Genomic DNA, 22,483 nt, shown 5'->3' with positions numbered 1-22,483 from the left:
CCCGCTGACTGAACGTTTTAGTCTCATTTTGCTCTAATGATACAAAATAATGTGGTTCTGCAGCCCTGTAATGATGATCAATAAGTACAGCAATTACATTTTATTGCCGCTATTTATTTCTTTATTTTTGGTTTTGTTTCACAAGCCTCATGCTTCTCACTAACATTTTGGTGTTGGCAGGGTTCCTTCATTAGAGGAGTTCACCAGTTTCATGTGGTTAAAAGGCACATTTAAATCAGAGTTGTAAGACTATGAGCAACTCACGTGCCTGTTTTAAGATAAGATAAGAAAACCTTTATTAGTCTCGCAATGGAGAAATTCCCAATTCACAGCAGCAAAGTTATGAAAGGAAGAAGCAGAACAACAAAATATAGGAGCTGCTGGAAAGGCAGCCACTCTCGCGGCGCCATTTTGAAGTCAAAATAACAAAAATAACATAACACATAGGACACAGACAGTTAACAGGACTTCAAGTTACATGAGAAATATTTATAGAGACAAGTGTCATAGCATTAAACACATTCTTAAAAAACTGGTGGGAATGTTGTTGTGTGAACTATTATTCATTTTTTTACACACACTGAATCAAATTGGGATTGGATTTATTGTGGCAGATTACTCATAAGAAAAACGAAGCGGCGTTTTTAATAAACGTTCAAAACATCGTGTGTAATTTCATCATTATTTAAAATGGTTCTTCGAGATGTTGTGAAACTGCAATGACTTGGGATCCAACTAATTCATGAGATGATTTGAAAGTCCATGTCAAAGTGAAAAGCACAATTTGGACCAAACCTGAGGTGACAAATGCTGACAAGCATCACCATCTTGTGGCAAGTAACGGTATTGTGATTTTACGATTCTTGCCTGTAACCCTTCATGCATTTTTTTTTTAATTTAAATTAACCGTTGAGCAACAAGGGAGCAATGGGGAGAGCCATGTAGGGCGTTCGGTGCCTTATTTATGCCTAATTTAGAAAATATAAAACTTCAATTTATTTTCAAATAAAAATACATTTTTATGGATTTTAGAAACTTTCCCTGAGAATTAAGGACAATTAAGAACAGAATTTTACAACTTCTTTTTTTATGGATATTTATTAACTTTAAGGACCCGTGGGAACCCTGAAGATGTGCCATGATGATTTAGTTCTAGCCCTCCACCCCGCAAAATGTAATGCTAGCTAAGGTAGGTAATCAACCAGGCTTTAATGGTAAAACTAAAAGTTTATTCTGTTGTTTATGGGAGAAGAGATATACTGTATATAATCAACACAAAGGCAAAAGACAAAAACGTTCGGATAAACCACGATGTCATTATCTGCAATATTATGCCATAGTTGAATAAGTACAAAGAGTCGTGGCTTGCTTTGAAGCAGTGCTGGATTGCGACAACTTTACAAATGTCGCCAAAATGTTGCAGGTCATGCTCCTTCAAGACGTGTTCAGTCAGAGAGAGCGTTATGGCAACACAGCCCATTTCGTTTAATGACACACAGAGCTTTGATCAGCCGTGCTACGTAAACAAGAGGCTTGGGCCCCACTCACAAGCATCTCTTACTGGTTTATTATTTCAAGGTTTGCGTCGGCGCGGTTGGCATTCGGCAAATTTCCTGTGGAAAGTTCTGCCGTTCTTGCAGGAATGTAACCTGCACGCATGTTCCACTAAACGCGAGTGTGCGCGAGCGAGTCAGCGCGGCGTGCCGCGGCGCTTCCGAGTGAATACAATGCAGGGCGTGGTGTTTATGTACATAATCGCTTCTTCCGGCGGGCTGCTTTCGGGCGATTCCTCGTGTTGCTTAGCTCTCCTCCTGCAGAAGCTGAAGTCTGTCCTCTGCATAGTGAGGCCTGCTGTGTCCAGTGTCGATGGCCTCGCAGTCGTCTGTGAAAAACACCAAGTCCTGCCAAAAGCAATAAAGACGTGAGGTCGCGTCCAAGTGGCAAAACAGTCTAGCGGTGAGTCAAGAGTCTCCTGCAGAAGTTTGAGACGCTCTCACCCGATAGCAAATTCTTGTAATGATGGCATACAAGTTCTGGATTTTTGTTTTCAGCAGCACCATCCTGGGTCGCTCTCTGCAATACTGGCTGGGATGGTTCAGAAGCACATAGAGGAAGTCGCGGAGTTTGGTCGTGATGCAGGAGTTCTACAAGGATAAAGCCACCGCAGTCTTTCAATGGCGTCAACTAAGGCATGTTCACACTTGACTTCACTTAATTACGAACCCATAACCACCAAAATACAAAAACTGGACTGGCCCAACTCAAATGAGATGATTTTTACAAAATTGTCATTTTCCTTATTTCAGTCGTTCAATTCAAAAAGTGAAACTCAATATTATGCAGATTCACAGAAGAAAATTCAGCTGTAACATACAATCATCAAAATTGTAAAACCTAAACAACAGACTTCAAAATTATCCTCACAAGGGTCGCGGGTCCAGCTGTCTTCGGGTAGTAGGTGGGGGACGCCCTGAACTGGTTGCCAGCCAATCGCACGGCACACATATATGAACAACCATTCGCGCTCATAATGACATCGAGGGGAGAGGTATCAAACTCATTTTAGTCGTGGGCCAATTTGGAGTTGCATCGGAGGGCTGTTATGACAGTGAAACCACAAAATTATTACTTGTACACAACAAATTAATAAATTACTAGTTTTGAAATCAGTCAAGTCCATTGTAATAGTTTGTTCAAGTGAGTGTAAACAGGGTAACGGAATTATTGCATAATCTCAACATTATTTATTACATATAAATATTTGACATGTCGGTCCAGATTTTAGCAAGTTGACACATGATTTGCTTTCGCGAGCCACATAAATTGATCTGGCGGGCCTGATCTGGCCCCCGGGCCTTGAGTTTGACACCTGCGGTCTAGGGACAATTTAGCGTGTTCCATTGACATGCCACGCGTGTTTTTGGAATGTGGGAGGAAACTGGAGTACCTGGAGAAAAACCACGCAGGCACGGGGAGAACATGCAAACTCCACACTGGAAGGCCAGAGCCGGAATCGAACCCTGCACCTCCGCTTTGTGTGGGGGATGTGCTAACCGGTCGCTGCCTCGATAAATACAGAATTCAATTTTATTGAATTTGCCTTAGGCAAGATAAGGCAGCATTTATTTAGCACATTTCACACAGTAGACAACTAAATTACTTTGCTTCAAGTTCCTTGCTTCAAGTTGTGCCTCAAGGCTTCTAGTTTCTACTAAACAACTCGGGCGTTAATCGAGAAAATTCTCCCTTGCAAAAGTGGCTGTACCCACAAAGTTCGATAACCTCTGTAATAGATGGCGCAGGTGTACATACAAGTAATACAACTCACATGAACATCAAGGAAGATGGTTGGTAGCACCTCAGCACAAGTTTTCTGGCAAAACAACCGAAGACAACACAAATGAGAAACCACACACACAAAAAAAGTGCCAAGGCCACACAGTTGGGTGCGCATACCGTTCGATGGTAAGTGTGGATCTTATCCAACAGGTTCATCACTTCCTTGCTCAGGCTCAGCGACCTGGAGTAACAAGTCGGAGGCGCGCAGTCAGACAGACACACAAAGCTGAAGACACACAACGCGATGGCCGATCCGGCTCTCATGTTCGCCACGATCTAACTCCGTTGCACTTTCGCTGGTTGCTCCAAATGTGTGCGCAACGCTTGGACGCTCAGTAACAAAGCGGAGGGCGACTTGCTGCACTTTAAATGGCGGAATTGAGAAAAAAAAAGGATGTGGGGGATGACGTAGAGCCGTAGCGATGCCAAGGAAAATATTTTGACCGAGTGCACGCATCTTAAGTGGTCTAACTTGGAGTGGACACACGCTTGGAGTCATGTTCATCAATTCCCCAAAACAACTCGTTATTTATTTATTTTTTAAAAATATCATCTGCAAACTGAGAGAAGTCAAACTGAAAAATGAAAAAGTCATTTTACAGTGCCGAGAAAAAGTTTCCTGTTTAGGAATGGATAAAATTTCATCTTTGAATTTTGAAACGAACAGATGAGCCAAGTCATGCAGAGATGAGGTGGTGGGAAAAATATGTACGGTAGGTTATGTAAAATCATTTATATGAATCGTGAACGAGATTGCGTTGAGTGGAGCATCTTACTCTGGTTTGCGGATCGATCAATGACGTCATTGATCGATCAGGAAATTACGACATTATAACCGATGACCCATTTTGGATAAAAATGCAAACTATTTACCGATTCGATGCAACCGATCAGATCTGTGTTTAATTCTGGTAATACTTTGTGCCAATGATAGCAGATAAGACTTCGAACTGTATGAGTACGCACCAGTGAAAGTCTAGCAAAGCTAAATTAAGATAAAGACTTTATTCATGGTTGAGGCAAGCCATCACCAAATGTTCTGAAATTATTATTTTTTTAAATCACTAAGTTTTCAAAGGGGTAATTTATTTGTTGAGAACATCTGCATATGGCATGCATCTGACCTTTCACAGTACAGTAAACACTATTATGATCCAGGAATTTATTTATTTCTTTTTTTAAGTTCCAAAATTTTTTTTTGTCTGGATTCGCAGACATGCAGGCACCCTTGCGTAGGTGTTCCACCCAAACCACAAAACCTCAAATGCAAAGTCGGCAAGCTTTGTTATACTGGAGCATTTGGCATTGGCCTGCCACTTGGCTGTTGGTAATTTGTTCTTTTCACTCGAAATCTATTTGTAAGGCGTTGGAAATGATAGTTACAACGTTTCACCCGTCTGTTGTTCATCACGCTGCTTTTAACAATGCAAAACAAAACAAACACACTGGATGATGGAAACGGTTCAAATCAGCTGCTTTTATACAAAAGAAATACAAAGTGGAGTGATAAGACGGCAATGGTACACGAGATACAAAATGGCAACATCATAAATGACTAATCTTGTTTTTCACTAACCGTACTACTTCAAATTTTAAGGATTGTGACATCAGTTGCATTTTGGAGGAATGAGGGTTTTTTTCTCGAAATTGCCATGACACTTTTATTTGTGTAAAATATATCGTCGCGTCATACGCCTTCCTAAAAATAATGGAAGGGGTTTTAAAGAGTTGGCCAGCATCATTTTGATGGCAAAATGATATCGACCATTATTTTAGAAAGGTGCCAATGTTATCTATTTATTAGCACTGTTTAAGTCAAATAAAGAAAACATTTAAAATGTCTTCTTTAAAAATGCTAAAGCAGCAAAACCTTTGGCTCGGACTGTTTATTATGATGTTAATTCTTACAATGAATGATGACATACTGTCCAGTAAATGTCAAGTTTGGGTTGTTGGAGCCACACAGCCTTTCTTCAAATTGAGAAAGTTCCTTTTCTTTTTTCTCTTTGGAGAGCAAATACTAATGTGGGATTGAGGTGGATCCCGAAAGACAAACAGCCTTTCACCAGAGGCCTGACAGATCACTTCCCCATTTGCAGAGGTTGGAAGCATGTCTTCTTCTGCTGAGCTGTGGCGCGTTTCATTCCTTTTCTCTGCGTCGCCTTGGCTGGGAGCCTCACTGTGCCGCTGTGTGTTTTCATCGATGGCTGATTTATACCCAGGCAGATTTTCCTTCATAAAGTTATCCTCCTTTCCTTTTTCCGCAAGTGCCAGACGAGATCTGGGCAGAAGTCTTTCCATCAGGCTTTGCCTCTTTTCCTGGAGTCTCTGAGATCTAGAGTACAAAGGAGCTGCTGTTTTAAAGGCCGCGGCGTACATGCGTTCAACTCGGACATAGGCGCCTCTTGACGACATGCATATTTCACCGCATAAAAGAATCATGGATGTCGGTGTTCATGACCCCCGAGCTGATAACTAGCCTTGATGTTGAGCTGTCTTAATCTGGCAGCTGCTTACTCACCTTTCCCCTTCCACATGTGGCATGTTCGGCATACTTCTGTGTACAAGGTCCTCCTTCAGTCTGACAGGAAGATGCAGATTAGCCCTGGTCAGAGAGTCATTATGTCAGTCATGCGCTGGAACTGGATAAAGCGGATTCATTCTAACCAATTTTGCCACCGTGTTAAATGTTTTTTTTTAACTTACAAACTCCCCTTTAATATAACAAAAACAATGGTTTTACAACTTTATCGTAAAATGTTAGCACTTCAAAAAAAGTAACTGGCGTGTGAAAAGTATAAGCGTGGGAAAGACAAGAAAAACACTGCCTTTTTATTCATCCCTTGATTGCTTTTACTTCTCAGATCCAAAACATATTATCCATGAGACCTTAGTCAGCAGTAATTTAATCCCAACTCAGGCGGGGCCAAACTTGACCGAATGACAACTCAAACAATTTCTCGTGGTTCATCCCTTCACCTTGGTTCTCGGAAAATGACACAGCATTTTTTGTTTGCATTTCGGCCAATGGGCAGAGTTGACCGCAGACCTATTTCCTTTTGAATTTATGTTGCACCGGCCGAAAATGTGTGTTGACATTTTCGGACATACATTCAAAAGTAATATTCACAATTGATATGTAATGCGTTCTAATTTCAGTTCATTGCAAGTGAAATGACAGATAATGATGATTATCCTCATGCTCACCCAGAATGCTCGTGCTCTGAGGATGAGGAACCAAGATTCTGTTTTGGACAGAGGGCATCGGTGATAGAAAGAAGTTCACTCTCGGGGATCGTGGGGACCAGCAGGCGCAGGAGCTCAAGGAGAACCTCAACAGGCACGCGACACTGTTTTACCAGTTCGGATGCGAAAAGCAGGTCCTGAAATACAGAAGTGACCACAGAGAAGAACTTTGCCGTTAAACGCACATCCTTTTTTGCTGCCTTCCTATGAAAAGCGTCTGAACCTGGTCGCAGTTGGAATAAAGTCTCTTGAGCGCCATTTGCTCTCTCAGATCTTCCATCGTCTGATTGCCCGTCGTCATCTCCTGTAATCTGATACATCCGTTTTAAAATGTTTAAAAACGGAATTAACAAAAGGATGTAGTGCCCCAGAAGACCGCCGCAGACCCACCTGAGAGTCAATGCTGTGATTACTTGATCGCACCTATCGAGAGCCTCCTGGAGGATGGATGTCATTCGGCTCTCCTGTTTCAGCCCGAACAGCTCCTGCTCCTCCTCGCGGCCTTCCTCTGTCGCATCAGCGTCGTCTGTGTGTGGTTGATTTGACCAATGAACCGTTTCCAGACGGTCCAGCTCACCAGTCTCCTCCTGGAGATGACGTTCTGCTTCCTCAAGGCCCTGCAGGAAAACAACCCCATAACAGCTGTATTAAAACAGTGTCATGGTAAATATCATAATGCTCTTATTTTCAATATGAGCTAAATATAACAACTGCTGAAAGGCAAAACAAAAGATAAATCACGTCACGCATCCAGTACTTTGTCGACAGAATCTCCCGGTTTGAAAGAGTCAATTGAGTTAATCGTTCCAGCTAATGTCAACTAATTGCATTAAAAAAAAATTCTCAAAAATGTAAGATGTTTGGACTTTTTGGAATTGGGAAAGGAGGATATTTGAAACAGGATATTATACGGTGCAAGTCTGACATGGTGTGAGGAAAGAAAAAGGTTATACACAGAGAGAGAGAGAGAGATTCGTTTACATGTTTTCACTGGTGGAGAAGTACACTGCATCATGCTGTTTCTGATATTTTGGTTAACCAACCACAATTTCGGAGGAAGCCTCTGGCCGAAGCAATAAAATGCCCCAATTAAACTTGACATCAAATCCCCCTTACCAGGCAGTGCCTCTGTATACTTTGGGCCATTTCTTGTCTCGCCAGATTCTTCGTCTCCCGAAGGTGATGAATTAGCAGGCTGTGCAGGGCGTGCAGCGCTCTGGACGTCTCCAAGACTTTGTTCCTCCTCTCGGCCTTTTGGTAGTGAACGGCAGCCATCTGCATCGCCAGACTGTCGGCCTGCGAATGCAAGTAGTCCTCTCTCTCCTCTTTCATCTCCTCCTCTACCTGCAGGGTACAGTTCAGCAAGCTTCACCTCAGATTAACTCGTGATCCATTTAGACCAGAAATCTCAGACAGAACACTCACACACGACACTAACAGATATTTTGACATTCTTAATAATCACCCACGCTTTGCTCTCGATGTGGATCACTTTGGCATGAGAGAATGTGACAACGTAACCAGAACAGTAACGCAGATCGTGAACAAGGCTGACCTCACAAATTTTGTCACACTCCAAAATGTTCTCAAGAGGTTTCCCAAAACTGTACAAGCAGGTCTGTTACTTCCTCCGGAACTTCGGCCCATATGGTGGCGTTCCAGTTGTCTCTCTGCTTGAGCCAGTGTTGACGGGTCATAAAATAAGAGCATCACCAAACCAAAGAAAGCGCACATTAATGATCTTTTCTCTCTTACCTTGTTTATAATAACGCTATCCATCTCCCTTGTTCTCTCCTTTTCCAACATTTGGATCTGGTCATGAAGCGTTTTCCGGAAGTGAACTAGGTTGGATGTGGCTTGTTTTTTCTGACCGGCTTTCCCATTCAAATGTGGATTTATCTGCAATAAAAGAACAAAATGGCCAACTTGCAGTTTAGAAAGGAATCCTGGGCTGATGTCTTTTTGGGATCAGAAATGAAAGCATTCTGTGTGCACTTTCGTCCAGCGACCTCATATTTAAGGGGGCAAACAGGAGAAAATGTAAAATCTAAACTACTGGACTTCAGAAGTAACACACCGAAGCAAGTTTATCGTGCTTATGATGTCCTCACCATTTGTTGCTCACTGTCCTTCCTCCAATTTGTGAGGCAGGTGTGGATTTTGGTTCTGGACACAGCATGAGGCAGCATTAGGCATCGATCCATCACAGAGAGACACTTCTGGAACTCAAGTTTCATCGCCAGTCGCTCGTCGCCAGAGAGAGTCAGCTGGGATGAGCACAATGATCTGACAAGAACACAGACGAGGACAATCAGGCTAAGTGCGACGAAGGCTGGATTTACGGTACACTGCATGGTTCGAGTGCTTGCAATTGACAGAAGTAGAAATTTACTGTAATGCCCCTACATGTGGGCAAGGTAAGCTACTTCAGGTAAAAAGCTCATTTCATTCCCCACAATTCTCAGTTACTTCCCATCAATTCTCATGGAACATTCCCAAAAATTCAACATTCAGGTTTTCCAGAAACGTTCCATCTTAATTGGCGCCATATCGCCTCATTGCGACCCTAACCTGAAGAAAGCTCTGCAGTGAGCCCTGAGCTCCTTCTGCTCTTGCAGCTCCCTCTCCATGGCTCTGTTCAGACTCTCCCTCGTGGTGCTGAGAGTGTGCAAGGCTACTTTGCCTTCCTGGTGCAGCATCTCTTGGCCTTGCAGGAGAGTGCTCCCTCCTTGGCCTGCTTCTGGTTCTACTTGCAGCAGTGAGTGCTGCATGCTTGGCGGCAGGATTGTGAGCAGGCCATGCATCGTCGAGGGTTGAATGGCTTTGACATCTGCCATGGAGCTCTGGATTACACGCATGGTCACCTTGACGACAGACAGGGGAAGCCGCAATCTACTGAATGCACCCTCTGTATATTTTATTGGGACGATTTTGTGTGTGTGTGTGTGTGTGTGTGTGTGTGTGCGCGCGTGTCGAGTACCGTAGTTTTACTGTACCTTGCGAATGTCAGCTGCAGCCTCCTCGTCTAAGTTATTGATGAGTTCAGCAAGCTCCAAGCTGTGAGTTGTTAGTAAATCCCGCCAACAGTGAAGATGCTGGGCTATTTCTATGCTGCCATCTTGATTCTTTGACAGACCAGACAAATCCTTCTGTCTCTGCATGTGGACCCTGAGCTGAAGAATGGAGGACACCAAATTACAACGGTATAGTATACTCGGAGAGAAAGGAAGCAATAGCAGTCCCAAGCTATTGTCTACTGACCGGCCGCAACATTAAATGAACGCAAACCAACAGTAATGAAAACGTGCATGTGCGGATTTAAAAACTTCTCATAGTCACTTGTGATTCAGTTGCCACACTAACAGCAGTTTATAATGTTGAGCAACCATTGTGAAGTCTTCTCATCCGAGTGCACCGCATACAGCACACTGTAACGTTAAAAGTTCTCTCATGGAACTAAATATGACATTATTTTTTTTTTGGGACAGATCTTTACTTTGATCACCTTAGAATACAATGCATACGTGTGGACGCTGAAACTAAAGTGCAGTACTTGCAAGACAGGGGATGAATGAAAATAAACAATGTTCCAAACCATGTCAGAGATGAGCTCCCTCCGCTTCCTGACAAGTTCGCAGCGCATTGCTCGCTTCTCTTGGCTCAAGGCATCATCTAGTCTTTGCCTCACCATCACCAGGTCCTTCTGGGCTTTCTCCTGGAGCTGAGTCAGCTTTTCAGCAGACACCGTGCTCCCTCTGGTGGAAAATAAAAATTTCAATATTATGCATTAGCTTCTGCTAACCTTGGCACAATCACAACGCAACACAATTATGCGTCTTAACAGATGGTAATATTGTAATAGTCCGTCCGACCTTCTGATGTGTGCGAACATGCTGTCCAAATTGCTGGAGGTGCTGGCGAAGGTGTCAGAAAGGAGACTGTTGAGGCTGTGCAGGCTGTGTAACAGGAACTTCCGCTGTGCATGGCGTTCAGCAAGCACAAAACGCCAATTGGCAAGGATCACATCCAGAGTCTCCTCCAACAGATCCTGGACACAGATGGATCATGTACTTGCAAAAGATGAACATAGACTGGTGTTTAAATTAAAGCCAGAATCACTGCAGGCTTTAATGATGTAGATGTATTATTAAAAACTGACTACAAACAATCCATAAGTTTACTAAAATAAAAAGTAATGTAATTGAGTGCTTTTATTTTACTATACAGATGGGGTTTTTTTCATCTGCGTTTTAGAATCTATTCTGTTTTTATTTCATGTTGTGCATTTGACATTTCATTCTGTGACAGCATCTGCGATGTTTTTATAGAATGACAAAGTCTGAGTCGATGGTTCTGCACATTGTTTTTTGTTTTTTTTAACATGATGAAAATGATTCATGTATGCCTCATCTTCCAGGAATTCACGTAATCGTTTGTACTATTCTAAAACATACTAGTCTCTTTGAACCTTTCCTTAAGTTATGCAATTAAAGTGAACATACAATGTCAAATATTTGGCCAGAATATGAATCTGTTTGTGATCTACATTGTGTGATTATTGATGACCACTGTGAACACATAGGTTGCTCACCTGACACTGAAAGTAACTGTGCTGAAGACTACCGGCAGCGGTCTTCTCCAACTCGCCCATCTTTGTGGCCTCCTCCAGCTCCTCGGAGAAGATTTTATGAAGCTCCACCCGACGCCACTCAATGATCTGCCTCTGGACCTTCGCCGAGGCTTCTTCGTGGCGGACCAGCAAGCTGCGCTGCAGGTGAGCCTGGCTCAGCTTGTGAAGCTTCTCCAGGAGGACGCTACATTGGAGGAGCTCCTAGTGAAGTCAACAATAAAATGAATTGAAACGAAAGGAACCATCTACACACTACGGCATCCATTGTCACAACCTGTTGTTCTGCATGTTGACATAGCAGCTCAGCCTGGGCCTTCTCTGCAGCTGCCCTGCGATGCTCTGATTCCATCTCCTCCCGGGTCTCCAGGTTACACTTGCCCGCCAGCGCAGCCATGCGGGCACCTCGCTCCTCCTTCAGCCGACCCTCCATACCCAGCAACTGCCCATGGAGCACGCTGAGAAGTCTCTGCTGAGCCTGGAGGCTGACCTGGCCGCGGTATCGCAGGCCTCCCAACAGGAGAGACAGAACGTCTTTGTAGATCTGAATCCGAGTGGCCTCCAAGTTGTTGGTGGCGTGCAGGAGTGTGGACATTTCCAGGCTAACGTGGGTAAAATGAACAGAAAAAGATGTGTTTCACAAAATATTAAGGGAGTGGGGGGGGGGGGGGGGGTGACACAGATTCCCTGAAGGAAATGGGTTGTCTCCTGGGTAGCAGTGGCCAACACGCTTGTCACATCAGGGGATCAAATACATATTTTAAGTGACCTCCTATTTCATTTATTCCAGTTCTATAGTTTTATGAGAAAATTGCTTTAAAATGTAAACACATGTGAATGGTTTATTCCCTTACTTTTCCAGTGCCTGGTTCATGTTCGGCGGTTCCTCCAGCACCATAATGTCAACAATCCTGTCTTCAAAAGTTGCCTCATCTTTAACGGTCTCCGTCATATCGCAGTCTGCATACTCTGGGTCTGGATCACCTCTGTTTTTCTGAGGTACGAATATACAACAAATACTCATGCACAGAACGTTACAAATATATATATATTTTTTTAACTCCGTGAAAATGTTAGATTCAGACATGGTTTAACAAATGTAATAAAGCACCACCCATTGTAAGATGCCCTAAATTAACAGCATTAGAAATGACCGAACTCGTTTTGTATGCTTCTGTAACGGTTAAATCGACAACAGTGCTTTAACCGAAATTCATTTTTAATGTAAATATATATAATTTGGCCAACTGGCGCTGCACATCCATAACTGGTTGACAGCCAATCACAGGGCTGTTCTATGAATTTGCAAATGTATTATTTGTTTGTTTGTTTGTTTATTGAACATAAAACATATATACAGTAATAATTTGACAGAAAATAAGGTAGATAAAAAAGTAAAAAGAAATCAATCTTCATTCAACACAGTTATTATGTTCAAGGGAGTAGGAAGAAGTAAAAAACGTATCTAGTCCTACCCCGTTATGTGATTGTATCTAATAAATCATTTTTATATCAATCAGAAAAGAAAAAAGTAAGAAGAAAGAAGTCTCCATTAAGGCTCATACTTTACCCTTAACCGTGATATTTTTACAACTTTTGGTTTGTATCGGGATTATATACTTCCACACCCTGACACTCTTGTGTCAATTTTCTCTTGTATTCATAATGGATATTTATATACCTTTCTCTATTTATCAACTTAGTTCTGATTTATCATTATATTTAATGTTTTGAATTTATCATTTTAACTCTGATTGATGTAGTACTATTTTTTTGAATTTGTTTTTGAACTCAGCAAGCGATTTACTCATTTTCAGGTCCGTTTCGAGATTATTCCACAGATTAACACCTTTGATAGATACACTTCTTTGCTTGATGTTTGTTCTTGTTTTGAGTTTTTTGAATAAGTTGGTACCTCTTAAATCATAGCTGCTTTCTCGAATTTCGAAAAACTTCTGAATGTTTTGGCAGAGCAGGTTATTGTGTGCTTTGTACATTAATTGGGCGATTTTAAAGTCAACCAGGTCATAAAATTTCATCGTATTTAATTTGATAAATAGTGGATTTGTGGGTTCCGTATTATCATAAAAAAACCAATTAAAAAATAAGTACGCCCAAGATATCAAAATATAGTTATTTACTGGCTTAATTCGTGACTTCTCAGAGGTCTGTTATAGAAACGTGAATTTGATTTGAAATTCCTCTTTGCTGTCTCAAATGATGACGCAAGCTCACGGAAGTTAAAATAGAAGTACTTTGGATGGTTTCTACTCATTTTATGAGGACTGTCAATGCTCACCCTTTGCTGAAGAAAGTGCAGTCTGGTTCTTGGACCAATCAGGTTCATGGCTAGAAAGCCCAGCAACAGCAGCACCAAAGCAACAAAAAAACCACCAATAAATCCAGCAAAGTGCACACCATGGTTCGGATAAATCTAAAACAAGACAAAACAACAGTGCATGCAAGTTTAAAATACAGCATGTACTGTACCGTATCATAAAAATAGCCGCTTATTTACCACGAAGGAGTACAATTTACCCTGTCTGTGGAATTAACCCGCAGTGTTAGATTAGCTGTCAATGGCCCAAACATGCTGACATCGTTCTGTGGAACGAGCGGCAAAAGAAAGTGCGATTGTCGTTATTCCATAATCATTTGTGGAAGAGCAGGTCTGTCTCACGATACGGCAACAGAAATGGCACACTCGAAACTACCTGTGATAAGTTAGAAAAGGTGAGAAATGCTGGAAGGTCCAGAACTCCCCTCTTATGACTTCTTATTTGAGCTGTATAATTGAGAATCATTTGGGATCCAGCTGAAAAGTTTAAATAATAAGCTTCAAAAAAATTGCTGCACAGATAAAATGTTAAAAATGACATGTACTGTACAGTTATGAACCAAACGTCAGACATACCAGATAAAGAATCAATGGCAAACACTTGGTATCCTCTCTCCACAACCCGGCCTTCAGTTTTTAGGGGTACTATCCCAAATATGGAGTCCCGGATGGCCACCTGAGAGAGGTTGGTGCCACCCTCTGGGCTCAGGTTGTGAATCAGCAAGAAGAATGTCAGCTGTGGAGGGTCCGCTTCAGCCAGCACCTGGGGTGTTGTCACATGAGTTGATGCTGACTCTCAGGAGCAGACTGGTATGGTTATATATTATACATGTATACCTGTGCACACTTGAGGAACTTGACCTTAAAGGCTGCTGGAGGTGTCAAACTCTGAAGCTGCAGAAATATTCACAACATAGAATTATGATCAATACAAATTTATTTTAGAATGGACAGGAACAGTCTTGAGTGAGAAATGATACAAAGCATCACCTGAGGTAGAGTGTGGCCAGGATCGTATCTGGTGAGTGAGCTTCTGCGATCCCGAAATTGGAAAATAGCTTTCATGTGGCTGAAGGGCGTGTAGACGGAGTGCGCCCACGGGTCAGGAGAAGCAGATGAAAAAACAGGCCTCTCAGCAGAATATGCATGTTGGAAATCCATTTTACCTATGATGTCACATCGTGCAAGATTTCTTTTTAACATTAAGGTGCTTGACCAATTAAAAGGAGGCATAAATTGTTTCTTTCCGCAATGAGAAACAGTTACCGGGTGTCTTAATATGTCTGTAAGATGCGCTTGTAAAAATACCTACATGTCAGCTCGCTCACGGACACATTTTCAGAAATAGACAGATCACAAAACATGACCTAGGTGTATATTTTGTACATTTATTGAACATTTGTTTACATACAGTGTGTATGCAGCTGCAATCCTGGTGGGTTCCCTCCAATGTGTTTGGTTTCAGAGTAGCTGGAAATGCTCTGCCCCCATGTAAAAGACACAAAAAATAATGCAAATTAGACACGTTAGATCAACGTTGTTTTTCAGACACAAACAATCAAATACAGTATTCGGCAACGGGCTACTCACTCCATACTTGTTGCACGAATTTCTTGTAGGCAACGATGAGCACCAGCATGTATCGTGTAGTGTTCCGTTGCATAGAAGTTCAGGGCAAGCAACGCCTGGCCCCCGACCTTGGATGGCGTTGGGACACCCGCTTGACGATGGACTTGGCGGATAAAAACACGACACTTGGAGGTTGACTAAAATAGACCATATTGTCACCTTTTCCGCCATCAACTGTACCAGAAGCATCCGTTTTGGCTCTCACTCGGGAGAGCCGCAAGGCAGTGATTGCGTCGGTTCTGCTGTTGAAATACAAGAAAAATCCATATTTTTAGGTGGCTTAAACGGAGAACCGATGAAGGGATGATACGTGCTGCTCAACATCCAGGCTTTGGGACTCCCCGCACATCCAACAACACTCCATTTTCCCAATCATCGATTTCCCAAACTGTTCCAAAAGTTGGGAAGTGAAGGACGTGTTTTCAAAACAATCGAGATCAGCATCTGTTCCCGTTGTGGTTTTCAAATTAAAACGCCACGACCCACATTCTGCGCTAACTAAGGCTAAAAAGGGATAAATGCCAGTCTACATACAAACTTTTTTACTTTTTTGTTTTCTTAAGTCACACTAGCGCTATCCTGTGAGGTAGTGTCTCTTTTTGACGCGAAACCAACCAGAAGATTTTATTTTGAAGGCAACAATGTTGTTGTCGCCGATTGGTCAAAAACTTTAAACTGGTAACATTTTTCGTAAAAACTGTATTTTATTGTAGTTCGAACATGTAAAGATCTAGCAAGGCCCGAGTGCGGTTAAAGACAGATAATCTCAGGGATGTTTTCTTGGTAACAATGGTAACCATCGCTTTGTTGTGAGGTTTTCATCAACATCCCGATTTTATTGGGGAAAACTTGTGTGGAACTGCGACCCTCGAGACATGTCCGAGCAGGATTTAGTCCTTAAATGCAGTGCTGACGTTTTAGTCAATTATGTTGAGTCGCTGCACGTCTACACAGGGCTGTTGACAGTGGCTACAGTTTGTGGTGGACTGTCGGGAATATTAGCTGCTGCCCTTTTGTATGTGTTCTGCCTGAAGACTTTAATTTTCACCAGACAGGTAAGCAACCGCCAGCACACTACTTTTTCCCTTTATTTAACAGATTACAACTTTCTGCGCGTTTGTTGTATTCCATCAGGGGGACAATGCAAGGAGGCTTCTTGAATCTCATGATGGAGAATTGGAAAACAACACCAGCGATCATGCCAGCAACGACAGAAAAGAGGCTCCGCCTGCCACAGCTAGTGACAAAGTATTTTACTTCTATTCTTTAGTGGACTGGCATTTGATTAACCACGTGTTTGTGTGTTTTTTCTTCTCATGATATATGGAACAGGAGAAGAAGCAGGAACCCACGAATAATGACGTTGCAGCATTTGCATCAAGAGCAAAAGTGGTGTACCCCATCAACCAAAAATATAGAGTAAGTTTATTACTGGAATGCAGAATGAAGCCCAAAAGTGTATGTTGCAAAAGTAGCAAATCATTTGCATCCTTTATTCTTATTTTTAAATGTATTTTTGACTGATTACAATTATCCCCTCAAGCGGAAATTTAACTTACAAAAGTGCTATACATCTTTATCCAGGGATTGTAGCCAGGAGGAAACCAGAATCTCATCTATCATTGGTTGCCATTTCTTGACTGCATGATTCAAAGCCCGTCGACCTCACAGTGCAGAGGTCATGGGTTCGATCCCGGCTCCGGCCTTCCTGTGTGGAATTTGCATGTTCTCACCATGTCTGTGTGGGTTTTCTCCAGGAACTCCGGTTTCCTCCCACATTCCAAATGTGGCTGATTGAACACTCTAAAATTGCCGTAGGTGTGAGTGTGAGCGCGGATGGTTGTTCGTTTCTGTGCGCCCTACGATTGGCTGGCAACCGGTTCGGGGTGTCTCCCACCCGCTGCCCAAAGACAGCTGGGATAGGCTCCCGCGACCCTTGTGAGGATAATGGATGGATGGATGATTCCAAAGTCCTGTTAGATGATCAAACGGCACCCTCTTTCCATTATTGTTTGCGGTTGTGCAAGCATCATAATGTCCGAATCACATCAACGGGGTCTTATTGTGGCAATGTTAAGCATTGAAGTGACATAGTAATGCTTCCTCCAATGTTTGTGGCAGCCTTTAGCAGATGGAGCATCCAACCCGTCTCTTCATGAATGCTCCAAGTTGCCAACAATGCCAAAGGACGATTCGTCATCCTCCTTCACAGAAGGAGAGTCCTTAAGCCAAGAGCTGGACAACGATGACGGCAGCCAGTTCATCTCCTCCTCATCAGTCCCCAAGAACCTGCAGAACCAGAGCTTTGTCAGGGTCTCCCACTACTCTTACACTCTGACACAAACGGGGTAGGTGTTGCTGGGCTTTCAGAAAAAAAGTCTTAACATTTACAGAATGTAACTTTGAGTATGAATGCATTTAGCTTGGTAAATTAGTGTTTTTGCTGCAGTTTTGAAGCAAAGATCAACCTCCATTGTTTGGCCCTGAAGGATGTACAACAGCTTTGCTCTCAACTTCTGGAAGAAAAATATTTAGTGAGTGTTTGCCATGTTATTCCCCTTGCATCAATTAAGAGGCGCCACCACATTTCGCAAACTAAGCTCAGTATGGGTGATACATGGAAAAGCATCTGTCAAATGTAAATTTGGGAGCCAGGACTTATGTCGCACAATTATATAACGCAAGACATGCAGTCCAATAAGAACATGATATACTGTAGTGGCAAGTCACCACATTATGTTTTACGGATGCGAAGTGTATGGTAGAATGTTTTTGTTTTTTCTAATCTATTGCATTTTCCTGCCTTAGATTTTCCTTCAAATGGTGAAAAAAATATTTTGCAGCCATTTTCCAAGAGACAAAACAGATGCAGAGTTCACCAAGCGCCTTCTTCAAATGCAGCAAAAGGTAAACTTTTTATTTGAAATAAAGTCCATATATACTGTTATTATTTCAGAATTGTTGGTATTTGGAAAATATATTTCTTCATGTACTGATTAAGGTGATGGAAAGTTATAAATATATATTTTTTGCATGATACCTTAAATCTGTATGAATGCATGCACTGTTATTTTAGGAAGTGGAAGAGCTAACGAAACAGCTGCCAACGGGCCATGCTGTCAGCGATGACGGTGTTGATGCTCCTTGCACTTTGGAGGAAATGGAAAGATCGCAAAAAGATTTTCTTGAAGGCAGCCTTCAAATGGTAGGGATTCATTGAGAGCCTCTGATTAAAACCACATTGGTTGTCGATTCTGAAAGTAATAGACAATCGTATTTGCAGTCTAAACGTTTCAGCAAAATGGTGGAGGAGCTCTGCCAGCATGTGATGAAGAGAACCAGCAGTTTCACTGTGGATGAAGCACATGATTGTACACTTTCTCTCAACCAGACTCTTGTCTTGGTTGAGAATCACCTCATGAAAGCTCAAGAGGCGCAAATTATGGTTAGCTGGTTGGCTTTCTCGATTGTATAATATATATATATATATATATATATTTTTTTTTTTTTTTTGGAGCAAGTGGTTGGATTGACATAAACACCTTGGTGCCCTTCTTTTCAAGCAAATCCACCAGAAGCTTTTATGGTGGGAGGAGCTGACGGGTCTTCTCCAATCCCAACCGGCCCTAGTACAGCAGGAAGCGTCTCTGAGGCAGGCCTTGATGGCTACGGCCCTGGAGCAGCTGAACAGCGAGAATGTTTTGACTTTCAGCTGCATGGAAACGATACCTTCGCAAGTGCAACATGCGCATGCAGAGGGCCTTCGACAATGCAGAGAGGGTGGGATGAATCATCTCGTGTGCTTGTCATGAATAGCGTGTGTTATCATAAAAATGTGTGTGTGACAGCCAAGTTTATCATAGATAACAAAGTTGAACTAAATAAGTCCAACAAAAATGTTTTTTAAAAAACATTGTGGATTACAAAATAAAACCAGCAACGCTTTCCCTTAATTACCTGCAAAAAAGAAAAGAAAAAAGGGCTGTTAAACTTGTGTTTTGAACCATCATACATTGCCATTCAAATATTAATACCGGTAATGGTTTACAGTCATCTTTACAAACTGTCATTGCCTGTTTGTCATGCTCAGTTTAATTTATTTTTTTTGTCACAATCCAGATTACATGAGGAGAACAAAGGAATTGCTGGTTGAAAAGTGTAACAAAATGGAGGCAAAGCGAAAAAAACTTTGGACGAGCCAGGACAAAGAGAGGAGTCGTTTACTGGAGCTACAACAAACTCACGGTGACCCAGAGCAGCTGTCAAAGGTGAGCACATATTGGGATGTCACTTAACTGCTACATGATATGCATGCGAAGCACCTGGCTGTGGAGGTCTGCAGTGCATCAGCTGGGGCTAATAATTGTAAAAATACCTCTTCTTTATTCATTACCCGTAGGAGTACCAAGAGTTATTGTTAAAACAAAGGCAAAAGCTTTGCGATCTGGAACTACAACAGGACGACCGGATGGCTGAAAGCCTCTGCAACGTTTGGACAGTCGGTCTTTTCAATACGCTCCAGTATTCCTCTTCATGCACAGTTTCATGTAGACAACCATTACTTTGACCGCAACATGTCTTCTGTTCAGAAACTCCGCAGCACCTGGTCAAAGAGGCTTGAAGAACGAGCCATGGACATCTTTTGCATGTCCGTTACCACCCAGTGCAAGCTGTCTCACGAACGTTGTCAAGCGCTGTGGTTGGACGTAGAACAGCGGTTTGCCGCGCAGCAGCAGCAGACGGAGAGAACGATCGGACTGCAAATGGACCAGATACAGACTCAAATTGAACAAGATCGGCAGGTTACAGACCATATTGTACTTTCGGTCTCTCTTTGTGGGGGAAATTAAACATAATAACCTGTAACGTGATCACATGATCAGCTGTCCACTGTAGTAACCGCTGTCCCTGAAAGGGTTAAAGTACTCTAGTCTGTTCTAAATAGCTTTCATTGACTCTTCTTTCTTCCAGGTCTGGACTGAGTCACGAGCTCTGATGCATGCAAGCCTCAAGGATCTAAAGAACCAGCAGATGGAAATCCTGCGGGCCATGGTGGTCAGTCAGAGCTACACACTGAACAGGTGACACCGAGTGATCAGTAAGATAGAGAGAGGTGCTTTTGGCATGTTCCGGGGGCCAATCCTTCCAATCGTGTCGGCTAATAATCTGGAATGCTGAATGGGGTTAAATTGCATCCATAAGAACTAGCACACCGATTAACAAAAAAAAAAAAAAAAAGGAAAAAAAAGTGACAAGTTTGTAATACCCGACGTTTCATGAAGGACTCCACCTCGATCATGTTATTGTCAAATCTGTCCTTTTCTCAGTCATGCTGGGAAGTTGCTGGACAAGAAACACGAGCATCTGCTGGCAAGCGTGCAGCGCCAATTCATGGCCAGACACTTTTGTCTGCACTTGCTCAAAGAGATGAGGCTGTCCAAACTGAAGGTTCTGTCTCAGAGAGACTTTCGAGCTCTGCTGATGCAAGACCCCGCCACAGTCCCGCCGTGTGTTGATTCAGCTGTCAAGGTGGCGGGCGCATTATTAAATCAATTACCTATTCCTCATTGGGCATCTTGAATTGTTTCGTCAGTTTGAATTTTTGTTTTTGTGACCTCACTAACAATATAGGAGAGCAGTGCTAGCCTAGCAGAAAAGCATCTGGGTCCAGAGAGTCAGCTGGTGAGCCACAGTTTCCATCAGGAGTTCCTGTCTGAGCTGGAAACGGGGACGGAGATTCTTAAAAACCATTCGCAGTTGGTGCTCGGCAACGCCCTCAGCTTCGCCGTCTTACGGTTAATGGAAGGTCGGCTGTCTGAATCACAAAGCTGCTCCAGGCATGATGACGCCTCGAAGGTGTTGCGTCTCAGGGAACTGCGGATATTCTTTCTTTTCAGTCCTGTCATACTAACTGTGAATTTCTTACTCTTGTTTTCCCTTTAGCACCATCTCACAGAGGCTGCTTCTGAGAGCGTATACGTGACCAAAGATTCTCTAACTGCTCTCGTCCAAACCTACTATTCTCAATTACAAGATATCGCTCAAAAACTACGGCCACATCAGTCAAACACAAACCTTGGTGAGACTATCACGCCACTCTTATTATTATTCGACATTAGCTTTATTTCTATTGACAGAAAAATGTGTCATAGTGGGGGGAGAAAAAAAACATTCCACAATTTCTGCAGACTCACCGCTAACTTCATTGCAAGTGTGCAGTGCACCAAATTTGCATCACCTTTTTTGTCATATAACGTCCATACAGATGTGACCGAGGAAGACTCGAGTGGCAGTCAGTTGAACAAAGCTTTGCTGAGGGAGCTGGATAACTGGGGGAGGAAACCCGCCTCTGCTAGGTTTCAACAGAGGTACAAGACAAAACACTGTTTTTGGAAGTGCTTGAAGTCGAGTTGATGGCTTCTTTTCTTTTTCAGGGTTGAATTCCACAAAAGGAAGATGTTAGAGCAGTGCAATCTGGAACAGGAGATGAAGTGTGAGGACCTGAGACGAAGAAAAGTAGCCCAGGACCAGAACTTTGAAAGGATCAATGGTCGACTGCAGGTTAGTCAATATAGAGCAGGTCAGTAAAAAAGATGTTCATCAGTTTCCGGTGAGCGCTGTGTTGTTGTGTCCATTAGGAGGCTGAAAGAAACTTCATGAGTGATTTGGCAGCATTGGCTCGGGTTTCCCTCCACAGTCCGGATGCAGAAGACAGCGATGAAGATGACAACGCAGGGAAGCCCATGTTCTCTGGTGGGTGAAAGCACGCTTATACTGCTGTGTCTTTGGTTGGCTTTCATGAATTCATATTCCACAGGGGAAGAGATGACCTCGATAATGGACCTCCTTGCTCGGAACCCAGCTCTAGATCCAGCCTTGAATCCTTCACTGACTCCAACAGTTGTCACTCCAGCCACATCAAAACCGACAAAAAAGAAAAGAAGACAGCAAGAAGCTCAGAACAGTTGAATGCAAATATATTTTTTATACATTTGGTACTAGATATAGGGTTTTATATATTAAAAAAAAGATGAACTAATTTTTGGAGGGCATTTTTCCACGTTTTATTTTTTTCTACTATACTGTTTAGGTGTTCAGACAACGGAATCTTATTCATCCAATTTCTATAGTGGCATTCACAATCACAAATGGGGCCAATTTAGTGTCTTCAACGAGGAATGTTTGTGGCTAAAAACTTTAGAGCTGTGAGGCAAATGTGCTAACCACTAAGTTGCTGCCTCACGTGTACATACTGTGAATATAGATAGCTAAAAGGTCCACCTTACTTTTAAGTGCTGTTTTGA

The 22,483-nt window shown here is 42.5% G+C and overlaps 3 protein-coding genes across 5 annotated transcripts; 1 reads left to right on the top strand and 2 right to left on the bottom strand.

Annotated features, from left to right (window-relative positions):
- Positions 1-1,207: 1,207 nt before the first annotated feature.
- On the bottom strand, positions 1,208-3,706 carry cytl1 (cytokine like 1). Of its 2 annotated transcripts, XM_086117869.1 has the most exons (4): positions 3,457-3,706; positions 3,329-3,373; positions 1,998-2,144; positions 1,208-1,901 (listed from the first exon to the last, which is right to left on the bottom strand). In XM_086117869.1, the coding sequence occupies exons 1-4, from the start codon at positions 3,601-3,603 to the stop codon at positions 1,800-1,802; spliced, it is 441 nt and encodes a 146-aa protein (XP_085973995.1). In that variant the 5' UTR covers positions 3,604-3,706; the 3' UTR covers positions 1,208-1,799. The 2 variants fall into 2 exon arrangements, with proteins under 2 accessions (XP_085973995.1, XP_085973996.1); XM_086117870.1 differs by lacking the exons at positions 3,329-3,373; positions 3,457-3,706 and adding an exon at positions 2,425-2,638.
- Positions 3,707-4,796: 1,090 nt separating this feature from the next.
- LOC147201581 (limbin-like) lies at positions 4,797-15,703 on the bottom strand. Of its 2 annotated transcripts, none has more exons than XM_086118185.1 (23): positions 15,141-15,703; positions 14,962-15,031; positions 14,541-14,716; positions 14,388-14,444; positions 14,127-14,313; positions 13,927-14,027; positions 13,751-13,816; positions 13,512-13,646; positions 12,067-12,206; positions 11,490-11,814; positions 11,177-11,416; positions 10,458-10,633; positions 10,181-10,340; positions 9,582-9,758; positions 9,157-9,449; positions 8,697-8,871; positions 8,341-8,484; positions 7,702-7,929; positions 7,009-7,202; positions 6,809-6,896; positions 6,547-6,722; positions 5,861-5,944; positions 4,797-5,674 (listed from the first exon to the last, which is right to left on the bottom strand). In XM_086118185.1, exons 1-23 carry the CDS (start codon positions 15,366-15,368, stop codon positions 5,278-5,280), a joined length of 4,017 nt encoding a protein of 1,338 aa, XP_085974311.1. In that variant the 5' UTR covers positions 15,369-15,703; the 3' UTR covers positions 4,797-5,277. The 2 variants fall into 2 exon arrangements, with proteins under 2 accessions (XP_085974311.1, XP_085974310.1); XM_086118184.1 differs by having other exon boundaries at positions 6,976-7,202; positions 15,141-15,702.
- Positions 15,704-15,870: 167 nt separating this feature from the next.
- Positions 15,871-22,218, top strand: evc (EvC ciliary complex subunit 1). The gene is made up of 20 exons (XM_086118186.1): positions 15,871-16,234; positions 16,314-16,427; positions 16,512-16,598; positions 17,301-17,527; positions 17,629-17,713; positions 17,988-18,086; positions 18,256-18,384; positions 18,463-18,624; positions 18,743-18,959; positions 19,299-19,447; positions 19,579-19,677; positions 19,769-19,981; positions 20,151-20,260; positions 20,507-20,708; positions 20,811-21,035; positions 21,123-21,258; positions 21,445-21,547; positions 21,614-21,740; positions 21,818-21,932; positions 21,997-22,218. Exons 1-20 carry the CDS (start codon positions 16,055-16,057, stop codon positions 22,146-22,148), a joined length of 2,931 nt encoding a protein of 976 aa, XP_085974312.1. The 5' UTR covers positions 15,871-16,054; the 3' UTR covers positions 22,149-22,218.
- Positions 22,219-22,483: the final 265 nt, after the last annotated feature.

This window comes from Hippocampus guttulatus, chromosome 8 (assembly GCF_054856545.1).
Source record: "Hippocampus guttulatus isolate MCC_2025c chromosome 8, RoL_Hgut_1.0, whole genome shotgun sequence".
NCBI lineage: Eukaryota > Metazoa > Chordata > Actinopteri > Syngnathiformes > Syngnathidae > Hippocampus > Hippocampus guttulatus.
Note: the sequence above shows the minus strand (reverse complement) of the source record. Positions and strands in the feature narration are given on the sequence as shown.

Coding starts and splice junctions, on each gene's coding strand:
- cytl1 (XM_086117869.1), bottom strand. CDS start 3,603: ATGAGAGCCGGATCGGCCATCGCGTTGTGTGTCTTCAGCTTTGTGTGT. Junction 3,374..3,456: donor TCCACACTTACCATCGAACG/GTATGCGCACCC, acceptor TTGTTTTGCCAG/AAAACTTGTGCTGAGGTGCT. Junction 1,902..1,997: donor TTACAAGAATTTGCTATCGG/GTGAGAGCGTCT, acceptor TGCTTTTGGCAG/GACTTGGTGTTTTTCACAGA.
- LOC147201581 (XM_086118184.1), bottom strand. CDS start 15,368: ATGCTTCTGGTACAGTTGATGGCGGAAAAGGTGACAATATGGTCTATT. Junction 11,815..12,066: donor ATGAACCAGGCACTGGAAAA/GTAAGGGAATAA, acceptor TACCCACGTTAG/CCTGGAAATGTCCACACTCC. Junction 7,203..7,701: donor GTATACAGAGGCACTGCCTG/GTAAGGGGGATT, acceptor GTTTTCCTGCAG/GGCCTTGAGGAAGCAGAACG.
- evc (XM_086118186.1), top strand. CDS start 16,055: ATGTCCGAGCAGGATTTAGTCCTTAAATGCAGTGCTGACGTTTTAGTC. Junction 21,259..21,444: donor TCAGTCAAACACAAACCTTG/GTGAGACTATCA, acceptor ACGTCCATACAG/ATGTGACCGAGGAAGACTCG. Junction 21,933..21,996: donor AGGGAAGCCCATGTTCTCTG/GTGGGTGAAAGC, acceptor CATATTCCACAG/GGGAAGAGATGACCTCGATA.